Source organism: Nerophis ophidion, linkage group LG20 (assembly GCF_033978795.1).
Source record: "Nerophis ophidion isolate RoL-2023_Sa linkage group LG20, RoL_Noph_v1.0, whole genome shotgun sequence".
Lineage (NCBI taxonomy): Eukaryota > Metazoa > Chordata > Actinopteri > Syngnathiformes > Syngnathidae > Nerophis > Nerophis ophidion.
Window position 1 is genome coordinate 33,469,054 of NC_084630.1, and position 12,423 is coordinate 33,481,476.

The 12,423-nt window shown below is 38.1% G+C and overlaps 1 protein-coding gene across 3 annotated transcripts in view; it reads right to left on the reverse strand.

The window, feature by feature from the left end:
* Window positions 1-1,380: 1,380 nt before the first annotated feature.
* Window positions 1,381-12,423, reverse strand: part of uso1 (USO1 vesicle transport factor) — a 50,741-nt gene continuing 39,698 nt past the window's right edge. For all 3 annotated transcript variants that reach the window (XM_061881027.1, XM_061881026.1, XM_061881028.1), the window contains 8 exons: window positions 11,885-12,006; window positions 11,658-11,796; window positions 11,413-11,582; window positions 7,070-7,135; window positions 6,900-6,998; window positions 6,732-6,836; window positions 6,445-6,660; window positions 1,381-2,063 (listed from right to left, as the gene is read on the reverse strand). In XM_061881027.1, the coding sequence (XP_061737011.1) occupies window positions 1,986-2,063; window positions 6,445-6,660; window positions 6,732-6,836; window positions 6,900-6,998; window positions 7,070-7,135; window positions 11,413-11,582; window positions 11,658-11,796; window positions 11,885-12,006 (995 nt within the window). In that variant the 3' untranslated portion in view covers window positions 1,381-1,985. The remainder of the gene's footprint in view (window positions 2,064-6,444; window positions 6,661-6,731; window positions 6,837-6,899; window positions 6,999-7,069; window positions 7,136-11,412; window positions 11,583-11,657; window positions 11,797-11,884; window positions 12,007-12,423) is intronic.

A 12,423-nucleotide genomic window follows, 5' to 3' on the forward strand; every position in this document is an offset into this window, starting at 1 on the left:
TGGATTCATCTTTCTTTTTCCCTAAAAGAACCATTGTCGGCAAGAAATCTATCAAAGGACTCCGGCTTATTAGTGATTCCCAAAGCCCAAAAAAAGTCTGCGGGCTATAGAGCGTTTTCCGTTCGGGCTCCAGTACTCTGGAATGCCCTCCCGGTAACAGTTGGAGATGCCACCTCAGTAGAAGCATTTAAGTCTCACCTTAAAACCCATTTGTATACTCTAGCCTTTAAATAGACCTCCTTTTTAGACCAGTTGATCTGCCGCTTCTTTTCTTTTTCTACTCTGTTCCGATGACCATGGATGAAGTACTGGCTGTCCAGAGTCGGGACCCAGGATGGACCGCTTACCTGTGTATCGTTGGGGGACATCTCTGCGCTGCTGATCCGCCTCCGCTTGGGATGGTTTCCTGCTGGATCCACTTTGGATTGGACTCTCACGGTTATGTTAGATCCACTATGGATTGGACTTTCACAATATCACGTTAGACCCGCTCGATATCCATTGCCCACAGATGCGGTCCTCTCCAAGGTTTTTCATAGTCATCATTGTCACTGTCACCGACGTCCCACTGGGGTGAGTTTTTCCTTGCCCTTATGTGGGCTCTACCGAGGATGTCCTTGTGGTTTGTGCAGCCCTTTGAGACACTTGTTATTTAGGGCTATATGAATAAACATTGATTGATTGTCCGAATAATGGTATATGTTTATTTTTGCCTTTTAACAATTGTAATAAATACATCTAAAATCATTCCATATTTGTTTTTCCACTTCAATGTCAGAACATAAAACATGGAAAAATGTCATTAAAAGCGCAACATATGTATGAAAATTAATATACGCAATGGCTGAACTTTTTTTAAGCAAAAAAACACGGTCAAACCCTGGTTGAATCATATCAAACACTATAAAAATGGGAGCCATTACCTCCTTCCTTGGCACTCAGCATCAAGGGTTGGAATTGGGACTTTAATCACCATAAGTGATTCCCTGGGCGCGGCCACCGCTGCTGCTCACTGCTCCCCTCACCTGGGTCAAATGCAGAGAATAATTTGGCCACACCTAGTGTGTGTGTGACAATCATTGGTACTTTGATTTAATGAGCATGTCATGGATTGTACTTTAACAAGTTGAACTTCAACATATCAGTGATTCGGTGAAAATGATGTTTTCCAAAGAGGGTAAGGTGGTGTTTTCCTAAAAGGAGTAGTGAGATATATTTTTAGAACATACTGCAACGCTTGACGCATTTTATTTTAGGAAGGCGTTTGTCACCCTCTGGTGTTGGCAAGCTGTAACTGCACGGCTGCTGAGGACACGCCCATGTCTCCAATCATGCTTTGTTCTAAACAGCAGTATGAACACATGAGAGCAAACCATCATGATGATTTAGTAAAATTTAATTTACCAACAATTATTAATCCATATTAGGCGTTAATAGATTATTTCAACGTGGCTCATAAACATTTTAAGTTACACATTATCGTACAGAAGCCCGATGACCAAAATATCTTCTCTTTTTTTTCTTTTTTTTTAATTTGTACATCTCGTCTGTCAGTTTTTGCAGCATTTCGCAGAGCGGAACATGAATGGATGTTGGGGGAAATACTGAAACAAAGAGAAAATTGATGCTACGTCTTTCTTTGTCAATGTGGCAGGGGAGCTTCTTTTTTCTACGTTTCAGCTTTGACTGCGACGACACGTTACGAGGAGCCCGAGTCATCCCAAGTGATGGGGAAAATAGCCGAGATGAACGCACTGACTACTTAAAAAGATCACAGAAAGAACCTTTGTTGTTGCTAACAGTGTACATGTGCTGTGTGACAGTAATGTGAAGAAAACATTGCCGCTGGAGAGAAACCTGCTTCATAATCAAAGTCCTCGTTTCTCGTGTATATATTATATATATATATATATATAAAAAAAAAAAAATATATATATATATATATATATATATATTTATATATATATAGTTCCTGCAGAGTTGTCTTAGTCCTCATCCTCATCTTCCTCCTCGTCTTCATCTGTTTGGTCCCTCATGGTGTCCAGGTCGTCCTCATCTTCCACCTGGAAAGGGAGTGTCACACAATACAAGAGTTATTCCCTGTCACAGCACTGACACAAATTGGAAGAAAGGTGGAATTTTAAAGTCTGTCATTCTCTCGCCTCCTCAGTGCTATAATGGAGGTGTCAAAAGCCCGGATTTTTCTCTGACTTTTCCGTATAAAAAGTGAAATTGGAGGTATTGTTCTGAAAGTTTGGGGCCGCATTGGGTTAAAATAAATTGGGCCAACGGCCGAAAGGCATCTACATGCACCTGCGGATAATTTGATTGGCAACACTAAATGGGCCCGAGTGTGTGAATTTGAGTGTGAATGTTGTCTGTCTATCTGTGTTGGCCCTGTGATGAGGTGCTGACTTGTCGAGGGTGTAACCTGCCTTCCGCCCAAATGCAGCTGAGATAGGCTCCGGCGCCCCCCACGACCCCGAACGGGACAAGCGGTAGAAAATGGATGGATGGATCAAGGTATATATAAATTTATATATATATATATATATATATATTATTATATATATATATATATATTATATATACATACATAAATATATATATACACATGTATATATATACAAATTTATATATATACATATACATATACATATACATATACACATACATACAAACACACATATATATATATATATATATATATATATATATATACACACACACATATATCAGGGTATCTGCAGGTTTCAGCAAGTCAAATTTAAGACTTTTTAAGACCTTTTTAATGGCACCATGAATAAAATTTAAGACAGAAAAAAATGATAAAAAATCTATAAATATAAGCGATGGTTGGGGATCCCACTGTACTACAACTTCAATGACAATCAGTCAAGTTTACTTTTTGTATGACTATTAATAAACTGATGAGCACCACTCTGCCAAACAGCTTATCGAAAATCTTGAGAGGTCCAAAAACTTTGACATCCAAAACAAACAAACCAACACCAACGCCAGTAAAAACGTAATAACCGAGGTGAGGGGAAAAATAAATGACATTTCATTAACACATACCGAGACCCGTTGACTTGGTCGAAGAGCAGGTTTTGGATGTGAGGTGCTAATCCGTGTCTCGTAATATATGCTGTTTTATCCTTTCCGCAGGAAAATGTATTAGCAACCTGAGAATCAGGAAACATCACACGAAAAAGATGGCCAATCCTGTCATTTGAGGTTTAGGATTGATGTTTCACCACAGTGTGCAAGACCCATAACACCTCGGATTTTAATGTTGCTGTCCCGCCGAAGATTAGTGTCAGGTCAGTGCTGCTAGCGGCAGTTGTTGCTAGCTGGGGGGACGTTGGCGCTGGACCCACGCAGAACTGAGAGATGCCCGGTGTTTGTTTTTGGCTCTCTGACGCGATTTTATGCTTACCGCACTGCATGTGCGATTCGACCGCTCTAATTCTCATGGTGCCAGGTTTGAAATCCCTCTTACAAAGTATGCAGCTGGCCTCCTCGGGATTGGCAACAGGCTTAAGTCAGCTTTTAAACCGGCTGTCCTCCAGCCAACGCTCGCAAAACTTGCATTTCCCCATGCTGACTGAAAGGCGGGAAGCAAGGAAGAAAGGAAGGAGTCTGCGCGCGACCTGACTATGCGCGCGACTGACACTGAAATCACTCACTTTTACTCAGACGTGCCCCGAAAAAAAAAACAAAAAAAACTGGCCAGACAATTTAAGACCATTGAGTACTGAATTTAAGACCATCTTAGGAATTTTTAATAAATGTAATACTTTTTAAGGCCTTAATTTTAGATACATGAATTTAAGACTCTTTAAGGATCCGCGAATACCCTGTATATATATACACACACACACACACACACATATATACATATTAGGGCTGGGCAACGATTAAAAATTTTAATCGAAGTTAATCGCACTATTTCTCTGATTAATCGTGATTAACTGCATTGTATACGCAAAGCCCAATAATGAATTCAAAAGTAGTGTGTAGTGCACCTTTATTGGAATATTCTCCCACATGAACAAAGGCGCCAAAATATTTGTTGTGCAAACACAATTTAAATCAGTCCTTGTTAAACAGTAGCAGTTAAATAGCATATTTTATGAAAATCAACTCAAAAAATGTAAATACAAACATTTAAGCTTATTGCCACTGCCAGGGTATTTAAGTTATCCTGTTTGTTATGGAAGATAAATATAATCTACATACAAATCTCTGAGCCACAATCATAACATCTGAACAGGCAATTTCTGAGGTAACAGAAGAAACCTTTTTTTTATCAGGGATCTTATGTTTAAAAAACCTATATTATAGGTAGTGGGCTGTTTTAGGGAATTTTTGATCAAACTATCCGTAGTAGCAATATTAATAATGTTGTGTTTATTCTGCGTAGTGCACTTAAAATAATTATGACCATATCTAGGAATTGATATGATGGGAATTTTCCGATTGTTTGCTTGGTGCTTTGATAAACTGAACGCATATACATGGTACTATATTGTGATGTTATGAGCCAGGGAAAAAAAGAACTACCCTACCCAGCATGCAACAGGAGTGACAAGCATGCGCGGTAGCCCGGTTTAGGTTGTGTCGCCATGATGGCATCCTGTATGTTGTGATATGCACGCTCTGAAAGTAAACATTAAGAACTCAGCCAACACTCCTCGTCTGCATTATTCATTATTAGACAGACAACACATATACTCCGCTGCTTCACAAGCCGCTGGATGTAGTCGGCAAAGTATTCCCATGCTAGCTAGCCGGTCTAGCAAGCACGCGTCATTCAGTCCAAAACGGCGTTAACAAAATAAAAGCATGTAAACAACATACGCAAATGTGCGATAAAATAATTGTCGGCGTTAATAGATTGATGACTTAACTCGTAATTAACGCATTAATTTGCCCACCCCTAATATATATATATATATATATATATATATATATATATATATATATATATATATATATATATATATATGGGTGTGTGTGTGTGTGTATATGTATATACAGGGTATCCGCGGATCCTTAAAAAGTCTTAAATTCATGTATCTAAAATTAAGGCCTTAAAATATATGTATATATATATATACATATATATACATACATACATATATATATATATATATATACACACATATATTAGGGCTGTGAATCTTTGGGTGTCCCACAATTCGATTCAATATTGATTCTTGGGGTCACGATTAGATTCAAACTAGATTATTTTTTTCAATTAAACACGATTCTCAATTCAAAAATGATATTTTTCCCGATTCAAAAGGATTCTGTATTCATTCAATACATAGATTTCAGCAGGATCTACCCCAGTCTGCTGACATGCTAGCAGAGTAGTAGATTTTTGTAAAAAGCTTTTATTGTAAAGGACAATGTTTTATCAACTGATTGCAATAATGTAAATTTGTTGTAACTATTAAACGAACCAAAAATATGACTTATTTTATCTTTGTGAAAACATTGGACACAGTGTGTTGTCAAGCTTATGAGATGCCATGCAAGTGTAAGCCACTGTGACACTATTGTTCTTTTTTTATTTTATTTTATAAATGTCTAATGATAATGTCAATGAGGGATTTTTAATCACTGCTATGCTGAAATTATAACTAATATTGATACTGTTGTTGATAATATTCATTTTTGTTTCACTACTTTTGGTTTGTTCTGTGTCGTGTTTGTGTCTCCTCTCAATTGCTCTGTTTATTGCAGTTCTGAGTGTTGCTGGCTCAGGTTTGGTTTTGGAATTGGATTGCATTGTTATGGTATTGCTGTGTAGTGGTTTGTTGAATTGATTAATTAAAAAAAAAAAAAAAAGGAAAAAAAATATATATATATTAAAAAAAAGAGAATCGATTCTGAATCGCACAAATTCGAATCGCGATTTTCACGTTGTGCAATTCAGAATCGATTCTCTTTTTTTTTTTAAATATTTTTTTCATTATATATACTGTATATATATATATATGTGTGTGTGTGACAATCATTGGTACTTTAATTATACCTGGAGCTCAAAAATATGGTAGTTGTCTGCAAACAAGAACCTTTTACTAATAAGTGTTGGGAGGATACTTGAATTTTTTTCAGGAACATGCGAGCACGTTGCGTGGCGCTCTAATCTTTTTTTTCCGATTAGAATATTTTTATTATCGTGAAAAGCCTGATATATATTTTTATTATTGTGAGAAGGTATTATCAGAATCATAACAGACCCCTTTCATATTAGTCTACAACACAATATCAAAGTATAGACGGAGTAGATACTGTATCTTTACTTCCTACTGCATGATCCCAAATGCCGTTTGTACATAGACGTCAAAAAAAGATTTGTTAGTCCAGACAGAGCATGATATGCCGCTTGCTGCTATGTTAGACGAGTACAACGAACCCTGTCGGTCTTACCGTCTGTCCCAAGTCTTTGAGTCTCTGTTTGAGGTTGAGGATCTTCTGGTCCTGGTCAGCCAGCAGCATCAGCAGGTCGTCCTGCTCCTTCTTGGATTCCTGAAGGGCTGTTTGGAGCTTGGTTTTCTCCGTCTCCAGGATGGCCACCGAGCTGGTGGCCGAGGCCTCCTGATGCTCCAGTTGTGCCCGACCCTGCGTCAGGCCCCTGACCTCCTCCTGGTAGGCGGCACGTGATAAAATACGTGATTGAAAGAAATGATGATAGAAAGTTGTGGCAAGTCACACACTTTGAGTCTCTCCATCTCAGACGTTTGCGCAGCCAGTCTGCTCTCCAGTTCTGCCACGTTGGATGCGTCCACTGAGGCGTCTCCACTCGAGGCGGCATCTATAGACTGAAGAAATTCAATTCATTAGAATATTATTGAATATTATTTAAAGATCATGTGTGTCTTTACCCCGGTTTCAACTCTTTTCAGCAGGTCCTGGTTCTCTGTCTTCAGCTGGCTGATTTCGGCCGTCTGGGTCTGGACCTGACTCCTCAGAAGCTCCAGTTCCTGGAAGTCATGAGAGGAGGTGAACACAGGAGACCAGAACATGTAACACCATGATGAAGTATTGAAGTCACCTTAAGGAGTTCTGTGTTGTCTGGGCCTGCAGGGGCGCCTTCTACTGGCTCGGACCCTTCAGAGCGCTACAGAAATAGAAAATGATGACCGATTAGTAGTGATGGGTCAACTGATACTGAATCATCAGAGGCATATAACACAAGGAGTGATGCTGTGTCCCTCGATGTGTGTGTCACTTTAAGACAACAATCATGTGACCGATACAGATGATGTGTCATTGACTGTGTAGCATCAAACTATGTCCATTAGGAAGCATTTTTTTGGGGCTAAAGTGACAGTTTGTGCTGAAAGAAGTTGGAAAAGTGGCGTATCACGTTTGATATCGGTTTTCGTCACCAAAATTGAACTAAAAGGAACTAAGAAAGAGGTAAAATTCTTAAGCAGGGGATCATTCGGATTTGATGTTACCAAATAAGGTAAAAAATAATTGCAGGTCAAATGTAATTACTTTTTTAATCCGGCAGATGATGAATGCCCACTATGCAACACCAAGAGAGTAACTGTGCAGTGTCATTACAAGTAGTGAGTGTGTCACACACTCACCGAGGCGTCAAGTAACCCATTATGACGAATTAGCCTAAACTGTTATCGATTGATTCTTCTGGATAACAAGGTGCACATCAAGAAGTATTTTACAAGGTACCTATCTATATTTATTTATCCTTTACGTATTTACAACAGAGGTTCTGTTACTTGCAATATATAATTTAACACATGACCATGTGGTCGAAAAAGAGATTTGTTTTCCCCTTTTCCACTTTCTCGTGCACTCCAAATCCTTACCTTATTATGCTGTCTATACAGGGTTTTACATTTCAGAAAAAACTTCTAATTAAAGCTTGCTCACTATAACGCCCCATTCTTTTTGCATTTTAGGTAAATAAACAGCAGGTACAGTGTATACATACTGTACATATATACATACACACATATATATATATATATATATACACATACAAACATACATATATATATATATATATATATATATATATATATATATATATATATATATACTGTGTGTTTTTCCAAAAGTGAGGTAATCATTCCTTTTTACAGTCATAATTATAACGGTAATCGTTAGATCCCTAATGTGTGTGCATATATATATATATATATATATATATATATATATATATATATATATACATATATATATATATATATATTATATATATATATATAGCTCGGATGGTAGAGTGGCCGTGCCAGCAACTTGAGGGTTGCAGGTTCGATTCCCGCTTCAGCTATCCTAGTCACTGCCGTTGTGTCCTTGGGCAAGACACTTTACCCACCTGCTCCCAGTGCCACCCACACTGCTTTAAATGTAACTTAGATATTGGGTTTCACTATGTAAAGCGCTTTGAGTCACTTGAGAAAAGCGCTATATAAAATAAAAAATATAATTATATATATATATATATATATATATATATATATATATATATATATATATATATAAAGGCTGCGAATCTTTGGGTGTCCCACGATTAGATTCAATATTGATTCTTGGGGTCGCGATTTGATAATATATATCGATTTTTCCGATTCAACGTGATTCTCGATTCCAAAACTATATTTTTCCGATTCAAAAGGATTCTGTATTCATTCAATACATAGATTTAAGCAGGATCTACCCCAGTCTGCTGACATGCTAGCAGAGAAGTAGATTTTTGTAAAAAGCTTTTATAATTGTAAAGGACAATGTTTTATCAACTGATTGCAATAATGTAAATTTGTTCTAACTATTAAAGCAAAAATATGACTTATTTTATCTTTGTGAAAACATTGGACACAGTGTGTTGTCAAGCTTATGAGATGCCATGCAAGTGTAAGCCACTGTGACACTATTGTTCTTTTTTTATTTTATTTTATAAATGTCTAATGATAATGTCAATGATGGATTTTTAATCACTGCTATGCTGAAATTATAACTAATATTGATACTGTTGTTGATGATATTCATTTTTGTTTCACTACTTTTGGTTTGTTCTGTGTGGTGTTTGTGTCTCTTCTCAATTGCTCTGTTTATTGCAGTTCTGAGTGTTGATGGCTCAGGTTTGCTTTTGGAATTGGATTGCATTGTTATGGTGTTGCTGTGTAGTGGTTTGTTGAATTGATTGAAAAAAAAAAAAAAAAAAACTTTTTTTTTTTTTTTTTTTAAATTAGAATCGATTCTGAATCGCACAACGGAAACGATTCGATTCGTATTCGAATCGATTTTTTTCCACACCTCTAATATCTATACACACATACACAGTGGTAAATATACACATTAGGGATCTAATGAATACCGTTATAATTATGACCTATTACTGTAAAAAGGAATAATTACCTCACTTTTGGAAAAACACACAGTGACACTGATCATTTTTGGGAGGAGCAGCTAGCACACTAATCGCTAGCTTACTTAAATGCTTACATGAATAAAAGACACATTAACATCATTCCCCATTCTAAACACCTGTTTTGCCTTTAACATGAAACACTCTAAAATCTTTACAAAATATAACAAAAGAAGAAAACTCGATCTTTGTTTTACCACTAGGAAAAGTAGCGAGTGTGTGTGTGTGTTGCTCACTTATTCATTATATTTTAAAATTGGTTAAAAGATGTCAATGTGTTAACTGTGATAATATTGATAAGAGTGATATGAAATGTTAATATTGTTGTAGGATCCTAAATGCTGTTTAAGTTAATTTACATTATATGGAAGGTGCCTTATGTTTATTCAGCCAAAAGGGGACTATTTACTGTATTTAAACAATACGAAAATATATATATTGCATGCTTTGAATAATTATAAGGTACATTTTATTTGTAATTATTACATTTGTGTGAATAATTTGATGGACTATTTTGTACTGCTTTAATACAGTGAAGATTACGTAACTGTTTAATTGCATAAAAGGCGGAAGGATCTGTGTGGTAAAATGGTTTGTACACAATGTATTATGGGTAATGGCAGTCAGGTATGGTTTTGACCTTACTCTTACTTTTTCTAACTCTTTCTTACTGTATCACACTCGCTTTATTTTGCCATTCATTTGTCCCCACATCGTTATTGTTTTACGTTTTTGAAGGATTAAGCTGACAAGTAAACGATACAAAACGAAGAGGAGCGTCTGGACTTTTGTTTGTTGTTTCCGCAGCAAGCAGGAGCAGGAGAAAGTAAAGGAGCGTCAAGTTTAAGGCCAACTGAAATTAGATGTTCTTATTTAAACGGGGATAGCAGGTCCATTCTATGTGTCATACTTGATCATTTCGCGATATTGACATAATTTTGCTGAAAGGACTTAGTAGAGAACATCCACGATAAAGTTCGCAACTTTTGGTCGCTAATAAAAAAGCCTTGCCTGTACCGGAAGTAGCAGACGATGTGCGCGTGACGTCACGGGTTGTGGAGCTCCTCACAGCTGAACATTGTTTACAATCATGGCCACCAGCAGCGAGAGCGATTCGGAACGAGAAAGCGACGATATCCTCAAAAATTTGAGCGAGGACGAAAGATTTGTGGATGAGGAAAGTAAAAGTGAAGGACTAGAAAAAAAAAAAGAAAAAGACGAGGGCAGTGGGAGCGATTCAAATGTAATTAGACACATTTACTAGGATAATTCTGGAAAATTCCTTATCTGCTTATGGTGTTACTAGTGTTGTAGTGAGATTATATGGTACCTGAAAGTCGGAGGGATGTGGCCACGGGTGTGGTGACCGCGAGTGTCTCTGACGGAAGCCACACAGCTGCCTCTTTGACAGGTGCACGAGGAAGGACGCAAGCTCCGCTCATGTCTACGGTAAGAGCCGACTTATTACCACAATTTTCTCACCGAAACCTGCCGGTTGACATGTGGTCAGGAACCATGTTCGCTTGACCGCTCTGTTCCATAGTAAAGCTTCACCTTCGGGAATGTAAACAAGGAAACACCGGCTGTGTTTGTGTTGCTAAAGGCAGCTGCAATACACCGCTTCCCACCTACGTCTTTCTTCTTTGACGTCTCCATTATTAATTGAACACATTGCAAAAGATTCAGCAACACAGATTTCCAGAATACTGTGTAATTATGCGATTAAAGCAGACTACTTATAGCTGGGATCGGGCTGGAAAAAAATGTCTGCTACAATCCGAGACATCACGCGTCGTCATACCAACATTTAACAGGACACTTTACGCAAAATTTAAAATTGCAATTTAGTAAACTAAAAAGGCCGTATTGGCATGTGTTGCAATGTTAATATTTCATCATTGATATATAGACTATCAGACTGCGTGGGTTTCAGTAGGCCTCTAAGGCTTCAGTAGGAAACTACAATTGTTACATCCCTAACACAACCCTCAACTAACCAAAGTCTCAATGAGCACTTCTTTGTCACTGAGTTGTGTCTGGAGGAGAGCGTGTTGATTGCGGAGCTCCTCTATCTCCTCTCGAAGTTGTGAGACCTCTTCCATCTGTATTCCGTTCACATGGGAACCGTCTCCCTGAGGAGGGTTGGCCTGGCTCTGGTTGTCCTTCCCTAAAAAGTAAAAATGAGGTTAAGACAACGTTGGTGTTATTGGTTGTAAGTCGAGGGTTGTCCAGGTGAACGCACCAAGCTTGAGCTTGAGGATGTTGTACTGGTCTTTGTGCTGCTGGATCTGGCTCAGCTGCTGGGCCACCGTGGTCTGCATCTCTTCGTTTTGGGTGGTGATGGTGGCCACCTGCTCTTTCATCTCTTGGATCTTGGCGTCCTGACAAGACCACGAAAGAAACGTGAAAGCGACTGGGAGAAATTCTCAGCGTTTGAGACGCCTCTTGTCCGTCCGCTCGGTTTGTCACCTGCTCTCGGATCAGCTCCTTGTACTGAGTTACTATGTTGTCATGCTGCTCCAGCGTCTTCTTCACCTCCTCTTCCTTCTTCTCCTCCTCACTGGACTTGTGGACTGCCTTGGTTATCACACCTGGTTCCGGTAACAAATACATTTAAGAGGTTAAAAAATGCACACCAAATAGCATCATTCTGAATTTTTGGTTATTGAGGGGGGTTAAAGTCCACCCAGATCCTTTGGTTCAAAGGTATACTTGCCAACCTTGAGACCTCAGAATTCGGGGGGGGGGGGGGGTTGAATTTGCATATGAAAGCAACATAAGCATTATAAATAAAGATGTCCGTTAATGGCTTTTTGGCCGATATCCGATATTGTCCAACTCTTAATTACCGATTACGATATCAACCGATACCGATATACAAACCCCGTTTCCATATGAGTTGGGAAATTGTGTTAGATGTAAATATAAACGGAATACTATGATTTGCAAATCCTTTTCAACCCATATTCAATTGAATGCACTACAAAGACAAGATATTGGATGTTCAA